At 41.2% G+C, this 19,469-nt stretch overlaps 1 protein-coding gene across 4 annotated transcripts in view; it reads right to left on the reverse strand.

The window, feature by feature from the left end:
* The window catches only part of ypel1 (yippee-like 1), a 29,352-nt gene extending 11,248 nt beyond the window's left edge, over positions 1-18,104 (reverse strand). Inside the window, exons 1-2 of one of the 4 annotated variants that reach the window (XM_058636003.1) lie at positions 17,581-18,104; positions 9,919-10,203 (exon numbers count right to left, since the gene is read on the reverse strand). In XM_058636003.1, coding sequence (XP_058491986.1) covers positions 9,919-10,035 — 117 coding nt within the window. In that variant the 5' untranslated portion in view covers positions 10,036-10,203; positions 17,581-18,104. Of the gene's footprint in view, positions 1-9,918; positions 10,204-11,147; positions 11,281-14,522; positions 14,773-16,598; positions 16,949-17,580 lie in introns of those variants that run through there. The other 3 variants (XM_058636004.1, XM_058636002.1, XM_058636005.1) reach the window with 3 other exon arrangements.
* Between the last annotated feature and the right edge of the window lie 1,365 nt (positions 18,105-19,469).

The following is a 19,469-nucleotide window of genomic DNA, read 5'->3' on the forward strand; positions in this document are numbered from 1 at the left end:
AACACCACTGCACTGAAAATACTGCACTGCATTGCTGCTAAACAGTTCCATGAAACTGTGTTGACCTTGAAAAGTGTGGGCTTCCATTAATGGCGACAAATGCAAAGTGTGATCAATCCATTAGATTGGCTTCCATCAGCACGGCGGCGCCACACAGAACCGCAGTGCTGAATTAAACACAGTCTTCATCTTCACGCTCCCTGACCGCGCTTGCACCTATACAAGCCTTCACGCTCAGCTGACAACTTCTTCGCACTGCAATCGGATTTCAGGACGATGCTGTAAAGGTGTAACCCATGGCTGACAAAAATAGAAAGTGACAGCGATGCTAAAAAGATGCAGCGTGGTCAGAGTGACAATAACAACTGATTGATTTTGTGGCTGCGTTTCTTGTTCGCAGCATGTTTTGGGTGAAGGTATCGACTAGAGTGAAGTTAGTGATCTATAGTCATCTATATAAGAGCTACAGTGTTTACAAACAGTGATTGTACAATGACAGGAACTGTAACTAGGCGAAACGATCACTGTAACATAGTAAAATAAGCCTTTTCTGTGTTTTACACCATGGAAAATAAAATATGTTGGGGTTTCAGACTGTAGGTGGGGAAAAAAGGGACTCTGACAGATGTCATGATGAGGACTGGTAAACTATGAAGGGTATTTGTCACTGTGTTATGACCAAGTGGCAACTGGTTGTGATGTCACATGTGAGAATTCACAATTCCGTCAGTGCCATGTTGAGGTTCTGCAACTGGAAATTCACAGATGTCACCTGCAACCACACGGTGTCCACTCATATGTGCAATATTGTCAATTTTCCTCTAAATGGGAAGATAATTTAAAACACTGACATTGTGTTTTATTACTCAGGAAAATGACACATCCATCCATTCATCCATTTTCTCCATCCACTGGTTTAATCCTCCTCATGAGGATTCACGGGGGGGAGCTGTGCCAATCTCAGCTGACATAAGGCAATAGGCGGGGCACCTGGACAGATCGCCAGTGCATCACAGGGCCACATATAGAGATAAACAACCGACCTACAGTCAGTGTTCAATTGACCTAATCCCCATATTTTTGAATCCACCCACACAGGTGGAGAACATGTAAACTCCACGCAGAGAGGCCCTCGTTCCGACCAGGTCGAGGAAAATGACACATCAAATGAAAAGTTTGCTGATAAACCTCCATTCAGAGTTCTATTTGCAACCAGTGGAGTCGCCCCCTGGTGGCTATTCAATATATTTTTACTTCTGGGTGACCCACGCCAAGCTAACAGCTTTAAATCTATGGATTTGACACAAAACCATTAATTGACTTGTAAATTAAATCGTAAGCTGCAGTTAAGCGTGCATCACTGCTGGCAGAAAAGTTAAGAGGTCTGCACGGCCTGAACATCATCCAACACTGACCTTCTGTCAGGAAAGTTTACTGCAAAAGTAAGCGTTACCATCTTCTCTGGGCGTGATTTTGTTTCAGATGCTTTCCATGTTTAGGTTAGTGGTTGAGGTCAGGAGGTGAGCGAGATGGAGGGAGGGAGGGGGGAGGGAGGGGGGAGGGAGGGAACTGTGCCTGTCTCACTTCCTTCTGGCTCATGTGCTCAGGTTAATCCTCTCTCTTTCAGGCTCCATCTGCATCCTCTCTCGCCGGCTGGCATGCCTCGAAGACTCTACGCAGACACTCGGGGAGGGAAACTGTTTTTTTTTGTTTTTTTTAACCTGGCTCAGGAGATTTCCAGCACTCCAGTCTGCAACTGTGGGAAGTCATTTGCCAGAATTGAGGAGTCCCTCAGAAACCTCTACTTCCTACTCTGTGCTCAGAAGAGGAAAAACTCTGGAGGAGCGTCGCAGTAAAAATTCATATGGCAAAGGAGACATGGATGCTGAGAGTGGCCTTTGACTGCATGTCATGAAAAACACCAGACTACGGTGTCATCTTCTCCTGAGTAACCTAATAGGTTTAGAAAGGTTGACGCTGAGACTGATGATGCTGCCATGGACGCACAAATGCCAATGAGGCTTGGCAGAGAATAAAGAGCTTATTAATAGACCAGTGTACAGTACGGTCAAAATCCATCAAACTCAAATTCAGTGCCGTTCCTTAAATATTTATGAGCCATTTAAAAATGTTTATCCAGCAAACATATCAAAAATCCTGTAGTTATATCGAGTGCTGTCGTAGAACACGCAAAAAACTCAAACACTGTGGATGGAAGAAGAGCAGAGCAGAGCAGAGAGGACAACATGCCGCTATATTCAGACCAGTTCAGACAGAAACAATGACTCCACCAGTGACCTAACAGGTGCTGCAGCCCTTTAAGAGCAGCACGAGCTAACTTGCTCCAACAATAACCCTTATCCAAAAAAAACAACAAAAAAAACACACAATTTACTGGCCAACAGCTTCCATGACCTCTACAGTTCTACTAATGAATGTAGATTACAAGCAGCAAATGTTTAGCTTTGAGAAGGTGGAACTAGTAACGTAACCACTTAAAAACTTTTTAAAAGAACACCCAAAGCGTACATGTACAAGTTTTGCCTTTTCAGTCTCACTACAGTAACCCAAGAAAGTGACAACATGGAGCCCAGTAAAAATGACAGAAATGCTCAGGTGGGTTTAGCAAGGTCAAGTCCAACAACAAAGACGTCAACTCTCTGTGACATCAAAGACTTTTATTCCCTGCACCGGGGGGGAACTCCCTGTGCAGCGTCACATGGCTACTGCGCACTGGTTCTCTAGTAGTTTTCCAGCATTCCTGTCCCGGCATCACTTCTCTACAAACAATGTGGCGTGACTCGAATAAAAGCAAACACAAACACCCTTGAATGTTTTTAAGCCTCTCCCACGCCAACCTCAGGAGCTCATAAAGATTTGTTTCTCTCATCTTCTTTGTCACATGCAGTATAACCATGTTGCCACTGGTCAAAGAAACCTGTTTGACAGGTTTCTTTGACCAGTGAGACCAGTTATTGCTTCTTTGTCCGCTTCATTTTTGAGTTTCTGGCCTCAGTTCTGATGCAATGCTAAGAACCTTATTAATTACAACTTGAGACAGCGCTCAATATATTTATTTAATCAATCAGATCAGTTGATAAATTGATTAGAGGGGCCAGAATAAAACATACAAAGACAACTATGACATTATCACTGAGCTCCAATGTGTCGTCGTTGTTTTAGACACGTCCTGTATCTGACACAGGTGACGCAGAGGGAAAGGGAAAGGTGTTTATCACCTTTTTAGCAGGTTCACGTAGGTTTTCAAAAACCCACTCGTTTCAGTGTGAAAGAGGCTTTAGACGCCAACAGTTTTATTGAATCACCAAAGATCCAGCAGAGGTGGATTGCGGCTAGAGTGATGGGAATCCACAGGCAACAGATTCCACTTGTGTAGTGATCACTGTCTATCATGTTTAGAATCCAAAGCTAATTCACTTTAATATCTTGTATATTAACAAAAATGACTTGGGGCGTGATGAGTAAGCGTTCTAGGATGAGGAAACGTTTATCAGAAGGTTCAAGATGTCATTTTTACTGCAGGTTTGGAAGAAGGTCCACTCATGAAAAGGTTATAGACGGATAAAGGATGTTGCTCGATCTCCGTGGATTCAAACATGCACAGTGAACTCTCACAGCTTGACACCGGCACTGGCGCCATTCATTCACATCTATAGGAAGATACCAGCTGTCAATAACACTCGCTAGCAGTTGAGATGATTAAGTTCTCAGAAAAATGTTTAGTGTTGTTGTAAATAAAGCGAAAAGTAGGAGTGGTGAAAATCACAAGCTTCTTTTTCTTTTTGAGGTGGTTATTTAATGTTTTCCACTTCCTATGTTGCTTCAGGAAGAACCTACGGTCACTCAGCAGCACTGTGCAGTGTTGTTTTCCCCAAAGTTCAGCCCTGAGCCCCCAGCTGCCTCTAAATCCTTTGCAGAAAAACCTCATTTACAAGCTGACACACTTCAACAACTGACCTCTGTTCGGCTTCTTGGCTCGGACTAAACTGTGGATGTTCAGCTGACTCCACCGTGCTGCGTCACAGCCAACGCTCCTCCTGCACTACATACTCCTGTGGTCAATCAAGGCCACGTGGAGGCACAATGAAGTGAAAGTGGTTGTGCTGACCTGCAGAGATAGAGCTCTGGCCTTAGATGAAAAAAAAAAACAGGTCGGAACCACAGCTGTTCTGCTCTGATTTGGCTTCTCTTCCAGTCAGTTAAGAATCTGGAAGAGTGTGATGAAGGTTGGTGCTACCGTCACAAATGAGGGAATTAAAATTAGGATTTTTAAAATCGCTAATATCACCACCTATAAATGATTTATGAGTAATTCTGTTTATACACAAGAATGAACAGTCATGCTCGTGTGTGAACATGTGACACGTGCTAAAAACATGGGGGGGAAGAAGAAGAGTGCTGGAAACATGAATGTAGGGCTGGGCAATAATAAAAAATAATAGATATCTTAATAAAATTCTCAATAGCAATATAAAAAAGGTTCAATATGAATATGAACTGAATCTTTTACCTTGGGTTAAAAATTTATCATTTTCAAATCAAAATTTGAAAAAAAAAAAAAAGCAATTAACAAATCACAAAGGCTGCAAATTCATCCTTTTGTTTCTCTTTTCATTTTTATGCATATAAGTAAGAAACTATTCATATCTTTACCTCATCATCCATGCAGAACATGCACAACATGGAGCTCGCCTTTCAAAGTTATATTAACACATACATAATTAAATATTTTACCCAAATCATTGTGCCCTAGTTTTACTTTACAATTAAAAATTTTTTCTGTCTGTTAAGAACTTTAAAGCCACAACTAACTGGTTTCGTTAAGTTCGTGGAGCAAAAATCAATCTGATATTTATGGTAATAATTGTAGTTGTTGAAAGTCTTTTTATAGTGACAGTGTTTTTAGGCCATATTGTCCAGCCCTACATGAACAGAAACAACAAAGCAATCTCTTTTTCTCTCTCTATAAAACCCATATATGATTCGTTTTGGTGAGATAGATAAGAAACTTTGCTCACACAGGAAAAACTTTATCATCAAACTATTAACTCCGCCTCGTCGCCGTTGTTTCGCAGTGACCATGAATCCACATCTCTGACACGGCTCGCTGCAGATTAAGTGAGGTGCAGACGAATGAGGAGCACTGCTTTCTTTGGCTGAAGGTGTGCCAGCGTGATTTACGACGGACTTCAACAAACAAAGCCCCGTGAAATCCTTGTGCAGACTTCACAAATCCAAAATTGCCATCTTGAGGCCTCTGATCTTGTTGAAAGGAACAACAACAGTGTGGTGGCTGTTGTTTACCGAGGTCTGCACTAACGCAGCGAGCCTTCTAGCTACAATTACAAAAAAAAGAAAGAGTTTGAACGTGAAAGTGTGAGAAATAATAATCTTTCATCGTTTCCATTTGAATAATCAAGATAGTGTGTGCTGTGAGAGTGCAACACACAGGGAGTTATCTTATTATAACACCTCAAAAGGTCACAGCTACAGTCGCAGCACATTTTAAAACTTTCTGATCACAGATGTTGATTTTACAGTTGGTATTACAGTAGCTCTTCGGTAGCTTGTCATGCTTTTTAAGTGTGAACTTCAATATTAAACTTAATCTGTTATTTCTTCATAGAAGAAGAAGGTTTGAGAGAGCGAAGTCCAACTCACTGTAAGCTGTTTGCACTTCACTCAGGTTTATGTCGACAGATAAATGTCCAGACCTGGCATGACAATTTCATCTTAAACACAATCTTAAGCATCCAACTATATAATGTGACTGTAAAATTAGTTTTTCTGTTGGTTTTCGTCCCTGCTAGAATTGACAATAACTGAGGATGGGATGTGAAATGCTGGCAGCCACAACCTTATCAACCAATGATTTAGGGTTTTTCAAGCCTTAAGTGTTTACATTTGAAAAGACTGCAATACTGTTAGAAACACAGGCAATCATATCAATGTACCTGTAGATAACCAACCTGACCAGGTCTTTCCATCATGATACTGTTCAGTTTGATACAGTACGGTATGGTTTGGAAGGGTAAAGCCCTGGGTCAAGCTTGCGCTTGACAGACAACAGACAACAAAGACAACAAAGGAGGACATCCAGCAGCTTTTGTTTTTTATCCTGCTTGGTTTGTGGCTGTTTATCTCAACAAGATGTTAACCTTTGTATGAGAACAGACTACAGGCGTTGCAAGGAAGTGACGCTTTTCTGTCATCCGATCAGCAAGCTGTTGTGAGTCTAGCTCCGTCCGTACCGTACCATTACTCTGGTACTCCCATGGAAGGGTACCCAAAAATGGAACAGATTATTTTGGTACTATTCCTAATGGCAATGCAAAAAAATATGTATGGTACCGAACCAGACTGTTCCACTCGCAGGAAACACGTCATTAAGGCCCTGGTATACTTCCGCGTGTGCAGCCCACATTTTGGAACCATGCACAAAGAACGCGTTGGGTGGAGAATAAGCCCCGCTCACCAAGCAGAAAAAACATTTCGACAATAGAGGGACGTAGTCGCCAAGGACAGTCATCCAAGCCTCGACCTGGTGACCTTTGAACCGGTGGACACCCCGACTGCCCTGCCCGACAGGGCCTTTCAGCTATGAGCCGCTCTATCCAGACGTGTCCGAGGGAGATGTAGCATCGTTCTCTTCTTCTATGGTAGGAATGCGTTCTATTCCCTGCATCCAGACTTGTACCGCCACCCGACGGTGAAGTGGGATACTACAGGGCCCTGACGCACGAGTGTACCAGGGTCCACGAAATGCGACGCCAAACCCGACGCGCACTGTGGCGTGCGCGGCACATGCACAGAAGTATACCATGGGCTTTAAGGTATTAAGTGTTTTCTTTCAGGTGATCTAGACATGATGAATTCAGTATTAATGAACAGTCGCTCTCTCCTCCACACAGCTCCTAGTCGTTTTCAGGCAGTGCATGTTCATGTGTTTTAGTGGAAGAGCAGAGTGAAGAAAGAGGAGTTTAAAGTATGGGTTGCATTTTTCCAAACTGCTAGTTTTTGCCCCTGATAGTTTCTCAAAGATCTGACATGGTGTCTTTGAAAAGTCTTCTCTTAATCTGTTCATCTTTCAAAACATTTTCCCTGAATTATTACTTTGGGAAGAAGCTGCCATGAGACTTATAATACACTGTCCTCTGGAGTCACGTCGGGTCACAGTCTAACAGATGAATGTTTCTGACAACACTGTAAAACAAACACTGCATCAACTGACTGACGTATCTGATCTCATTTTTATGAAACCAGAGGAACAGGAAGTTAATAATATTTATGTTGTGTTTTTTGGGGCTGAACGATTGGTGCAGATGATGATGATGATTATAATTTTGCTAAAAGTTAAGTCCAGGGGGGAAAAGTGCAAACACATCTGATCTGGTGGCAACAAAATAAATCACTCATTATCGCTGAGTCAATAAGCAGGGAATGTTTCAACTGTGTGCTAGAAATAGCTCTGTATGCTACAAACTGTTTTAACACAGATTGAGAGAGACATAAAATAGGATTAGAGCTGAATGAGATCCATCAAAAGTAATAAATATTTAAACTTGTTATTTTTAAACATAAGGATTTTCTGCTTTCTTTATTTAATCGTATGTTTAAATTGAATATTTGGGGATTTGTTGGGTTAAAAAATCAATTAATCAAGAAAATGTACTTAAAAAGGTATGAACTCTATGTCATTACAGAATAAAATACTTACTTTTTACATTTCAGTTTTTCTAAATGAACTTGTTATAAAGTCAATCTGTTTGGGTTTTGAAATTCTCTAACTTTTGTTGAGGAATTGGACAAGGACACACTGAGTTCTGGGATTCTGCAATAGGCATTTATCCTTGGTAAATATCCACCCTGAAACATTCATTACTCACTCTAAAAAGATCACCAAATAAAACAAAAACATTTTTGTGTAGTCACAGAAAACATGTGGGCAGTGAGGCAAACCTTAAACCAGATTGAAATGATTTTCAATCTCATATTTTGAAAGTTAGCGTGAGGTTACCAGAGATGCTCAGGGAGACAAAACAAAGGCAGGGACATTTTTGTAAGAGGGACCGGCTCTTTTGTGCAGTGCAGAGACAATTCAGTGAAAATGATCAGCAATAGACGTCATCCCACCCTCTGAGATTGTATCTGGCAGAAATGGAACACAGATTCTTTTACAGGCCTCACTGTATTTCTGCTCCTGCAACAGTCTAGACATGAACTTTACAGATGCAATAGATGCAGGTGAGCGTGAAACAAAACGGCACTCGCTGCAGTCAAACTCGAGTGCCATTTGCCACAACTAATAACAGAGGACAACACTCAATCACCGTGGAGTCCCAGCAGAGTGAGAATTCACACTTTAGCTGCGCCGATTTATTGGTTTATAAATATAACAAGGACACCATTACATTTTATCACCATGACTCACGGCGCGAGTCAAAAGATGAGACAAGGATAGCCATTTTGATAACCAGGCGAGTCTGCATATTAATCTGTGTCTGACTTGAATAATGAAAAAGTGCATAAATTCCCATAAAATATCTCGACTTTGTTCTAACCTGACAAACTGAAGCATAAACGCTGCTCGTTTGTCACGCCGCAGACGAACGTCCCCTCCTGTGAAGCTGACTTGATGAATGTTTTCCCATTAACATTTCATGAACAATCCTACATCTATACAATGTCGTCAAAACAAATAACTAGTATAGATAAGGTGTGCTAAATTATCAGCCACTATGGCAGTAGAGATCAGGTCACATTTTTCTGTTTAGACCCAAACCTGACAGATATTTGTATTTTTGTTTTTGTTGTTGTCTGAGCCTGATGGAATTATTGTATGCAGTGCAGGGTTTGTAACATGCAACTGTTACCATGGTTACCCTGTTTACAGTCTCATGATGCCTTGTATATGACTAGGGCTAAGGTAACTTATCGTTTAGAAATGAAAATCGCAATTTGAAAATTGTAAACGCTGCAATTTGTTTTCAGGATATTATATTCAGGATTGGACGACACCACTTTTTTTGTGTCCAATACCGATATCACAAACCCGAGTATCTACCGATATTAGTCCGACACATTAAAACATTTATGAACTATGAAGCTGTTAACAACACATTTATGCTGAGTCATTTCAAAGACATAATTCTCCAACTATGTAATAAATATTGTTGTAATAAACAGCCCAAACATGACTTATATGATTTTTGGACATTTTTATCTGACTGATACCGATTCCCATCTCTATGTTATTCTGTTTGTTATTTTGGGCAAATTCATAAAAAAATGTAATCCATACATGCTGGAAACAAAGTAAAGTACAGCAGTTAATATTTAATAGTGTAACTAATGTTTCATCATGTTTTTAATCTATTGAAGAGCAAATATTCAACTCTCTACTCTCTCCAGACCCACTTCCCTTACTTCACGTCGGCAGGTTAGTTGCTCAACCACAAATTCGATGTGATTGGCTGTTCCAGCTGACAGTTGCAACAACCACAACCACATTTAACATCAGAGGAAGCCGAGGTGAAACGAGAGCATGAGAAGAGGTGTGTGTGTGTGTGTGTGTGTGTGTGTGTGGCATAAAAAATCTGTGACTTTAACGCATGGTCCACTGCTACATGTTTTCAAACAGACATCATGACTAAAAACAGCTCACTATGACACAGTGACCCACATTTACTTCACTGCTACACAAACTACCCACTAACTCGGGCCTACACTGAAAGCAAATGAATGATTTAGTTCAGTTAAACTGGCTAATGGGAGAATTTCAGCCTTTTTCCCTGAACATACTGTTAACACACAGAAGGTGAGTGTCATGTCAAATGCTGACGGATGTCTTCAGTGAAATGACAGGGTGAGTTTTGAGTGCATGTGGAGCTGCTGTACCTTTGAGATGAGCTCGTCGTGATTGGCCAGGTGTGCCCGGCAGTGGATGCAGCTGTAGGTGCGGTGGCAGGATGGCAGGTAAGCCTGGAAAGTCTTGGACTTGGTCATCTTCACCATGTCAGTTGGGCAGGGCTCTTCGCTGGTGTCAGGGCTGGCACTGGAAGAGTTGCAGCTCTGCTGGACTTGCTGACAGAAGAAACACTGGAAGATGCAAGCAAAAGCCGTCGTTGTTGTGGAGTGGGTGTGTGGCACACTCCACACAGACACCACAGGAGAAAATCAAACCTGCGGGGGGAGAAAGGTCAAAAGAATGGTGGTGAGCGACAGGTTTCGTGCGTCTTATTTTTAGAGCTCATGATCCTGATTGCATTTCCAATATGAACACCGCTCATTTGCCAGAGCAATCATTTGATTATAATCATCTATTATGTGATTAAAGTGCCATGTTGTCGACTGCGAAACACAGACGCACAGTGATGTAACTTAACATTATGAACACAAAGACCCAAAACATGTTTCTTTGTCAACTTTGGCGCAAAGTAAACGACAGAAGCAAGTCCTTGTTTGTTCTGTTGTAACGCACCATAGATGGACGATGACAATATTGCAGCTTTGAGATAAAGATTAGGTGCTTTTGTTTGTTTACCAGTTAAGAACATCGTAATTATCCACAACATCCCACACAGGACAATCTTTTAACTTCGGTAATCAATCTTACAGACTTTGTTTATACTACAGGAACCATTAGTGCTTCAATTAAATTGTGTTGTAGGCTATTGATCGATAATTCCACAATAACAATTAAGCATCATGCTAAACATTGGCAATGACGGCGTACGCTGCAAAACGATCTAAACAAAACAAAAAAGTGTTATTATCAGCCGAGCCACTCAGAGATGGAGAGACTGCCTTGTTTATATCGATATACATATATACGTGCTGTGTATTTCCAGATGAGTAACATTTACTTGGTTATAATAAGCTATGAATACGACTCGCGATATCAGAGAGAATGGTATTTTTTTACATCATTATTCTCATTTTCACTTAAAAAAACACATATTTCAAATTTCAGAAGTAGAAAAACTGGTCTTAACGCTCCACTGTGGAACCACCGTGACAACCGTGTCTGTCTGAGGTCTCCAAGACCCTGTGGTGTATGACCTAGTTTTCTCACCCCCAATCCTACACACACACGGGCACACACACGTGCACACACACATACTCACACAATAAGAGAGAAGAGCCGTGGTGTCCTCTGATGTGCGTGTTTCTACAGTACATTGGTTATTATCATGTGTTGTTAATATAGTGTTACTCGCCCTGACTCCAGAAAACACAATTGGAGCTGTGTAATGATGGAAACTGCTGTGAGTGAGCTTTGATTATGGAAAAAGTCTTTGATCATAATGAATTGCCTTTTATGTTTATATGCAGTATATACAAATATATATATATATATATATATACTTCTAAACAAGGATGTACAGCTGCAGATATAATCACCTGAGGTCAAACACCATGGTTACACTTCAGGCGTACAACTTCAATTATTAAACAAAAATCTGATTGAAACATTTTGCTGATGGTCAAATTTCATTAAGTAAGTTTGTGTCATTTATCCTAGCATTCCAAACTGTGGAATCATCAGAAATAACCAACATACACACATTTGAGCTTACTGATGGAAGCAGTAGTGCATCAACCACTCCTGTGTTAAAAAAACTTTGTTATCATTGTCTGTTATGTCCTTCTATAATTAATGTAAACGTAAAATGATATTGTGACACACAGTTTGGCTACGATAACATTTCGATTCATTGTTCAGCCCTAGTGTGAGGGGTTAACAGACGGGATTTTATCATCAGTGTTCCTGATTATAAATCGTAAGTACTAAACGTGTTTGATATTTACGACTGAACAGTAATTGGGGGCGTGAGCAGAACCCGCAATAACCAATGAGAGCGAGCCGACTGGGAAACGGATGTTGCATACTTTTGTTAATAACTGTAACTTCTTCGTCTTCGGCCATGACTTCATCCACAGCTTATTGCGCTTATCAGCACAAAACATAGCACAAACAACCGCTATTAATAGTCCACCTCCATGTCTGTTTATGTTCTGAAGTCACGTTAAATGACGCAAGTTTCTGGAATCCCCTCCCTAAAATTGCTTGATTGAAAGACAAGTGTGTGGTCCTGGGTCTTGAAGTGGAGACTCACTGCGCTGACTGAAGGGGAAATGGCACAGAGAGAGAGAGAGTGGCAAAGTGGAGAAAGTTGTGAAAGAGTGTTTGCATCTTTTCTGTGTGAAGGCGCCGCAGTTCCCTGACGTGCCACTAGATGTCACTAATTCTTACACAGTGGACATTTAAAGAGTCCACCTGGTTAACGGCAATTCAAATCTTTACTGGAAACGATTAGCGGTCGCCCACTGGTGAATAACTGCTACTTCTGTCCTACTTCATATCCTGGAAGACTATGTCCATTTTTACATAGCATTTAACACGTTGTTGTTTTTACAAAGAGAGGCAAGTGAATGTCAACAGTCTGTTGCTGATTAAAATCAGACAGCACATTATTTGCTCAGTAGCTTTTGCTTCTTGTAAAGACAAAGGAGACAAAACAGGGACAGCAATTAAGGTAACAAAACATCCCCTTGTAAGGAGATGCTCAGTACTTTAGTAGAGTTTGTTTATTATGTTTAAGCTACTGTGCTACTGTTTAAGTCCCTGGCAGACATATTTTAATATTTCCTCACCCAATATTAACAGGTTCTCTGTGAGCTGAATCCTGTGACTACTGACAGCAAAGTTTTATAAATGTTTTAGCCTTAGCACAAACGGACGAACAGTTCACTACTGTCTTCATCAGAATCAGAGATAACTCACGTTGGTGCAAAACAGGGCAAACAGACTTAACTTCAGTCTGTTTAAAAGCTGAAAATGTACATGTGCACACCAGCCCTCCTTTTTGTAAAGATATCACCAAATACATCATTTGAAAACATTGGGTCTTGGGTGACAAGGTGTAAATTGAATCCTGTGTTTCATGATCAGTTGAAACAATATGCTTATATCGCTACTTATACAGTAGCACACATGCTCGGGCAGTAACTGTCACCAACAACACAGCTCACCATTACAAAGAACAACAACCAAAAAGCACAATGACAATTAGCTTCGACAGCTCTGGAAGTTTCCCGTTGAGCTCAAAGTGCTGCAACAGGAAAAGCAGCGCTGCCACAGAAGCCAGACACAAAAACAAAGACACTTCCGCAACTCAACAGGAAGCAGCCGTGACGCGATGTCAAAGCGTGGCTGCTTTGCAAACAAAAACATACCTGGCAGAAGAGGTGAAAACTTGCAACCAGACGAGCCATATTTACATACAGACTGTATAATCTGCACAGGTGCCTGAGGCATAATCCCTTTACGAAAAGGACTCAATCCCCTTTCTGAATTAGCCCAGTTTAACCCCGCCAGCACATGCATGTGGAAAGGTAATCACACACACACACACACAGACACAGACACAGACACAGACAGAGCTTCAGTGTGTCGCACTGCATCATCACAATCCTTGATTAAATCAGCTGTGTGCGGCACATTACCGTTTAGATTTCACGGACTCAAGAATGGGGTTCTGCCTCATTAGGACCAGGTTTTGGTCTCCTTGAGGACTACTGGTCTCAACAAGGGCAGTGTTTATACCATAAAATGTCCTTAAAGGGTAACAAAGAACACAGTGAGAGAGAGAGAGAGAGAGAGAGAGAGAGAGAGAGAGAGAGAGACCAAAAAAAATAAATAAACAGCCAAACTCTGTGAAATGGGTTTGTTTTGCTTCTTTGTAAAGGCAAACATTTATTGAACAGCACATGGTATTTATTGTGTTTACTCTTAAGGCTGTTTATTTATACTTTCATACTTTTAAAAATGAAATAAAATAAAAAATAATAATAAAAACACTGATAAATTACTTTGAGTCCAGATTGCAACAGAAACGGTGACCTGTCACCACAGTACTCTGTATCCTTTGTTTCACAACCTTCCTCATCTGTGACCAGTCACATTCACATTTTAACACTGTTCGATTTTCTTTTCTTTCTTTTTGAAAGAGACAATCAAGAGAAAAACAACATGTGTGCACATGAGTGCTCGATGGACAGGTAAATCAGCAGGAACAGCTGATGTTCAGAATGAGCGAAAACAAAGAGCAGCAGCAGCAGCAGCAGCACACTGTGAACTAACAACAGGAAGAACAGTCTCCAGACAAAAGACTCGCTCCATCTAACCCCCAAAAACTACACTTTTACAGCACAACACGCGTTTGAACGCAACTTTCAATCATCTAAACAAGTTAATGTGAACATTACAGGCGTTTGCAACTTCTCTCAGTCCTCTATTTCCTCCACATCTTCTTCTAAACGTGTCTATCCACAACAAAGAGCATACGACGCCAGCTCCAGAGCAACAGTGTCGCTGAGCTGGTTTCACAGTTTCCCCGACGCACGACACCACACACACAACACGTCTGCAGCTTTATTTATTCTTTTATTATTTAGTTTTTTATTCCTACAGCTAAACATTGCCCTGCTGTACTCACCACCTGGATCAGATCTGAGCAAAAAAACGCAGCTTGGTGGAAAAACTGCCTGCTGAAGACAGACATGGATGTTGTTTTTGTTTTGTTTTTTTCAAAGTAAAATAAATGATTGTCGTCGTCCCAGGCTCTGCTCCATGTGTGGTGCTGCCAGGTGGGAACTTATTGTTGTGTCCTTTTGGTGCTGACGGATCTCATTTTTCCCGACACGGGCTTTTGTTGTGTCTTTTGTGTGCGTGATGGACTGGCCTGGTTACTTTGCTACGGAAACGTCACCACGTGGGAGGGAGATGAACGTGTGAATGACAACCACAAGCAGCCAATGAGCGGCCGCGCTGCCTTCATGCTCCCGTGGGAAAGATGAAAACTGATGGAAAGATGACTTTAATGTAGTTCTTTGAGAATTTGACATTTATTTTAAATATCACAGGCATTTTTCGTCACTCTCCAAACCACATGTCTTGACACTGGGGGCCACTGGGTGTCTAGTTTGATCAGTTGGGGGCTGGTGAAGTGAAAAAAAGTCACATTTTTGAGAAAATATAAATAATATTTATAATGTTTATGATGATATTTCACGTAATTTCAAAATAAAAGTGCTTGTTTTGACATGGAGTGATAAATAGTTCACAAAATACATGTATTTATGATGCATATGGTCCAAACTGTTCTTAACTACACCTGTACATTTGTACAACTACTAGTCAATTTATTAATAAACCTAAATTGTCTCACAAACTCTTGTGATATGTTTTAATTTGATGAACTAGTTAAACCATTAACAAGCAAAACAATTGGTGTTTCCAGAATTACTCTTCCCCAATTACACTCAGTAATGGTTTAATGGTGAAAACGAGACACATTTGTCTCAACTTTAGGATCTGTGAGGTTGTTCAGTAAAGCGTCTTTCAGTTTTTTCCACCCAGTGTGTTTCCCTTCAGGTCTCAGATTGTTGACTTTAGCAACTAAAAACCTCACTCTCCACTCTCCACAGACGATTTACACTGAGGGAACCACATCCTGGACGGTTTAAAGCACCTCTTTGTTACTTGCAGTGTTGGTCTGCTGTACATGAACAACATAAACTCCACGTATAACGTGTCCTTCTGTGAACTTTGACAACGCACAGTATTGTTATTGCAGTGCTGTGCGCTAAAGTGAATTTCCCATGCAGCGTGAACGCACCACCGAGGGAAGGAGGGAGCACGCGGACACCCGGATGTGTAAATAAATACAAGATGAGAATATGAATGTCATTCTTCTTCTTCCTTCTATGATTTTGGAAAAACTTGCTTTTGCTTCGTTGTGTTTGCTTTTCCACCTGAAACTCATTGTATTATCTGAAGTCACAATTGGTTTATGCACATTTTTAGCACAAATTTCCCTCGATTTACCAGTTGCTTTGCACATGTTTACTTGATTAAATAGTCTATATGGGGCGATTAAAGGGTACTGACGGTTAAGCATCACCTCAAGATGTATTTATTGTTTTTTATCTTTTAATTATTCTGACCACAAATGAGAGAGCAAACATCAGCAAGGTCACAAGTGAGAATCATAGACACATTTCATGGATATTAATGTTGTTGTTTTCTAGAGGATAAACCCTGAAAACAGCCACACTCTCTGAGGTTTCGTGAGCCACAACGAGCCTCCAGCTAAATTTAGAGCCAGATCAATACATTCCTCGAGTGCTTATTTGGGCTTTGTGAGACCAAACTGATATTATATATGTATCTATACCACAGACTGAAAAACCATAACAGTAACCTGATTATCCCCAACAACACCTCCTCCTCCCCCCCTCCTCCCCTTGTCTCTGCAGCAGCTGCACTGTCAGTACATCAACACTGGACAGAGCCTTAAAAGTCAAATACACATACACACACATACACACACACACACACACGTATATATATATATATATATAAATATATATATATATATACGTGTGTGTGTGTGTATATATATATATATATATATATATATATATATATGTATATATGTATATATATATATATATATATATATGAGATGTATATCCCCACCCCAAAAAAACCCAAAAACCTGTCCTCTTACCCTTGTTGTCCCGAGAGTGAGGGCGCGCGCCTGTTTGAAGAACACAGCAACCATTCATGGACTGCATTCATGTATTACATCCATTTATTTATATATTTTTTTAACTGACAACGCACAAGAGCTCACGTAAGGCTGCAACACCCAGATACATTCAGGTGTGTTGTCGTTTCACCATGCGCGAGGAGGAGGAGGAAGAGGAGGAAGAAGAGGAGGAGGAAACATGTAAACACTGCAGCTTCATCCCTCAGATGCAGATGCAGGGGCTGTGTGCGCGTGAGCGTTATAAAACCCATTCGCTCACTGTGTTTTTGTCGCGTGTTCACGTGGTACTTTCATGCCTCCCGAAAAAAAAGAACTGACCAAGATCTGCAGCCTGCAAGGTTAATGATGATAAACATGATGATGATGATGGTGATTGAAACACAGATGGAGCAAAATCACCATCTGAGAGAGAGAGAGAGAGAGAGAGAGAGAGAGGCGCAGTTTGATCTCGATTGCAACTCAGAGATCAAACTGGAATAAGGTCATGGATGATTAAAAAACAAGCAAGCAGACGAAGGCAGTAATGCAACATTACGCACGTGATGCCAGCGACCGCTAAATAGCATCAGCGCCAAAGCAATCGAAGATCATCAGATTTCACAACATCAAAGCAGGACATGTTGTAACCTTACACCGACTTAAATAAAGCATGTAAGTTTATATAGATCAGTGCAGCCGACATGTACGCTTCTAAGAGAGTAAAATATATGAACATAATATGTTACAAAATATAGAAATTAGTCGCCTGTAAATCAAACAAACAACACACAAGTGAGAAAATAACACACGTGTGTGTTTGGGAGGTTGTGTGTGAGGTCGTGACAGTAATATTAAAGGGTTATCACACACACACACACACACACACTGACGTGTTGGGGACAATCACATGACGCGTGTCCTCCTGCAGGTCACACTGTGTGGCTCTAACAGCAGCACTCACCACAATGACACTTCTTCCTCTTCTTCTGTCCGTGTCGCTCTCTGCCGCAGGAGTTTCAACTCCACTCAAACCAAAAAGAAAATCCTTCACCACCGTCCCATGAAGGCACCACCAGCACAACCAGCAGCAGCACCAGCAGCAGCAGCCTGTCTGCCTCCAGCCACTAATAATCCCCCTAAAATCATCAGTGTCCTCCGTGGATCATAACCCAAAACTCAAAATCTGCGGGGTGTTAGCTCCGTGCGTGGGTCCGGTTAGAGAGGAGATCCCACCCGGGAGGAGGCTTCACAGTGTGTGCATGTCGGGGCAGCCTGAGCCTGCAGTCAGTCAGCAGCAGCAGCAGCAGCTGTGTGTTGCTTCAGGACGGGCCTGGCTGCCTGTCCCGTCTGCTGCGGCCTTATTTATCGTGAAATCCTAATGAGCTGTGGAGATAAATGATACACACAGAAGAGCCAGGACACTGGATCTGTCCCACGTCACCGTCTGCTGTGTTCCTCTACCTGCATCTTTCCACTGGGATGAACCGTGGAAGTTTGTTTCTAAGTAAAACTATTACATAAAGTGAAAAAAAAACTAAAGGGTTTTTATTTAATCCACAGATGCTGCGTTCAGGTGCGGCGGGACAGAATTTAAGCAGAGGCAGAGTGAGAGAGAAAAAAACACATGGAACATGTCTGGACAAGTTCAGTTTAACATGATGTTTTGACGTGTATCCAAACATTAAACACAGGCAGAAATTAACTGGTGATAATGAATAGTCTTAACCGTAGATTAATCAGAAGTCAAAAGTTGCAACCTAATAATTTTCAAAGCCTTCATGTGGTTTGAAGCTTTGGGTGGAGTAGTTGTTGGCATACTGATGACTTTGTTTTTTAAAGGTCCAGACAGTGTAACATTTAGGATCAACTGAATCAACATTATGTTTGTTTAAGCTTAAAAAGCTTACTGTAAACACCACTGAAGGCCACAATAGTTTTCCATAGCTTTGGAAAGGAAAGAAAAGAGGAAAGTCTTAAATACAAACACGTTTTTGTGTTTTTAATTTTGTCAGTTGAACAAGTTTCAGGGTATAACAAGTTGCTTTTAATGCAGTATACATAGTATGCAATACTGTGTCTCCTTCATGTTCCTGACAGTAATAGCAGAAAACATCTGAAATCATGGACGCCATGTCAGCAGCTCCTGAAAATGTTAATTAATCCCACGTTTTTGCTTATAGTTAGCTCTTACTTGTCACGCAGATGCTGTAGCAAAACCCTGCAAGTTAAACACAACCTGTTGGTTGTCGTGTGTTTTCTATTTTCGACCTTATCAACGTAAAACACACCATATTTCCCTTAGAAAATTCTGAACTTAATTTTCGTGGAGCACTTGAAGGCAGCAGTAGCCTAGCTACACGACCGGTTCTACAAATAGCGTCCAATCAGCGTGAAGAAGAGTCTAGGCCTAACCAATCCGCAGTCGGAAAGGGCGGGGCGAAAATACCACAGCCAATCAACGAGAAACCATTCTCTGTACACACGGCGCGCTCCCGTGGCTGCTGGTTGTTTTTGACTGTGCGCGCTACCGACACAGACACGTGCCCAAAAGCCAATATCCTCTGGCGCGCATGCGTGGCCGCGCTGTAAGCACGTGGACGAGGCAGAGGAAGTAAACAAACCCTCCAATCGATACAGTTGATTGATGCTTAATCCTGGTGTTTACTGTCGTTTTATCATGTTATTTATGTCAGGACTAGAGTGCTGCTTTCAATTTCAAAGATGTTTTTTGAAAACTTCCTTTAGCCCCGTTTTCTTAATGAATAAGACACAAATTGTACAAACATGTCTATTTATATTCTTTAACACTCGTGCAGCAGGTTGTAGCTGATCCAGTTACGTGTACTGTTT

This window comes from Solea solea, chromosome 8, assembly GCF_958295425.1.
Source record: "Solea solea chromosome 8, fSolSol10.1, whole genome shotgun sequence".
In the NCBI taxonomy this organism is placed as follows: Eukaryota; Metazoa; Chordata; class Actinopteri; order Pleuronectiformes; family Soleidae; genus Solea; species Solea solea.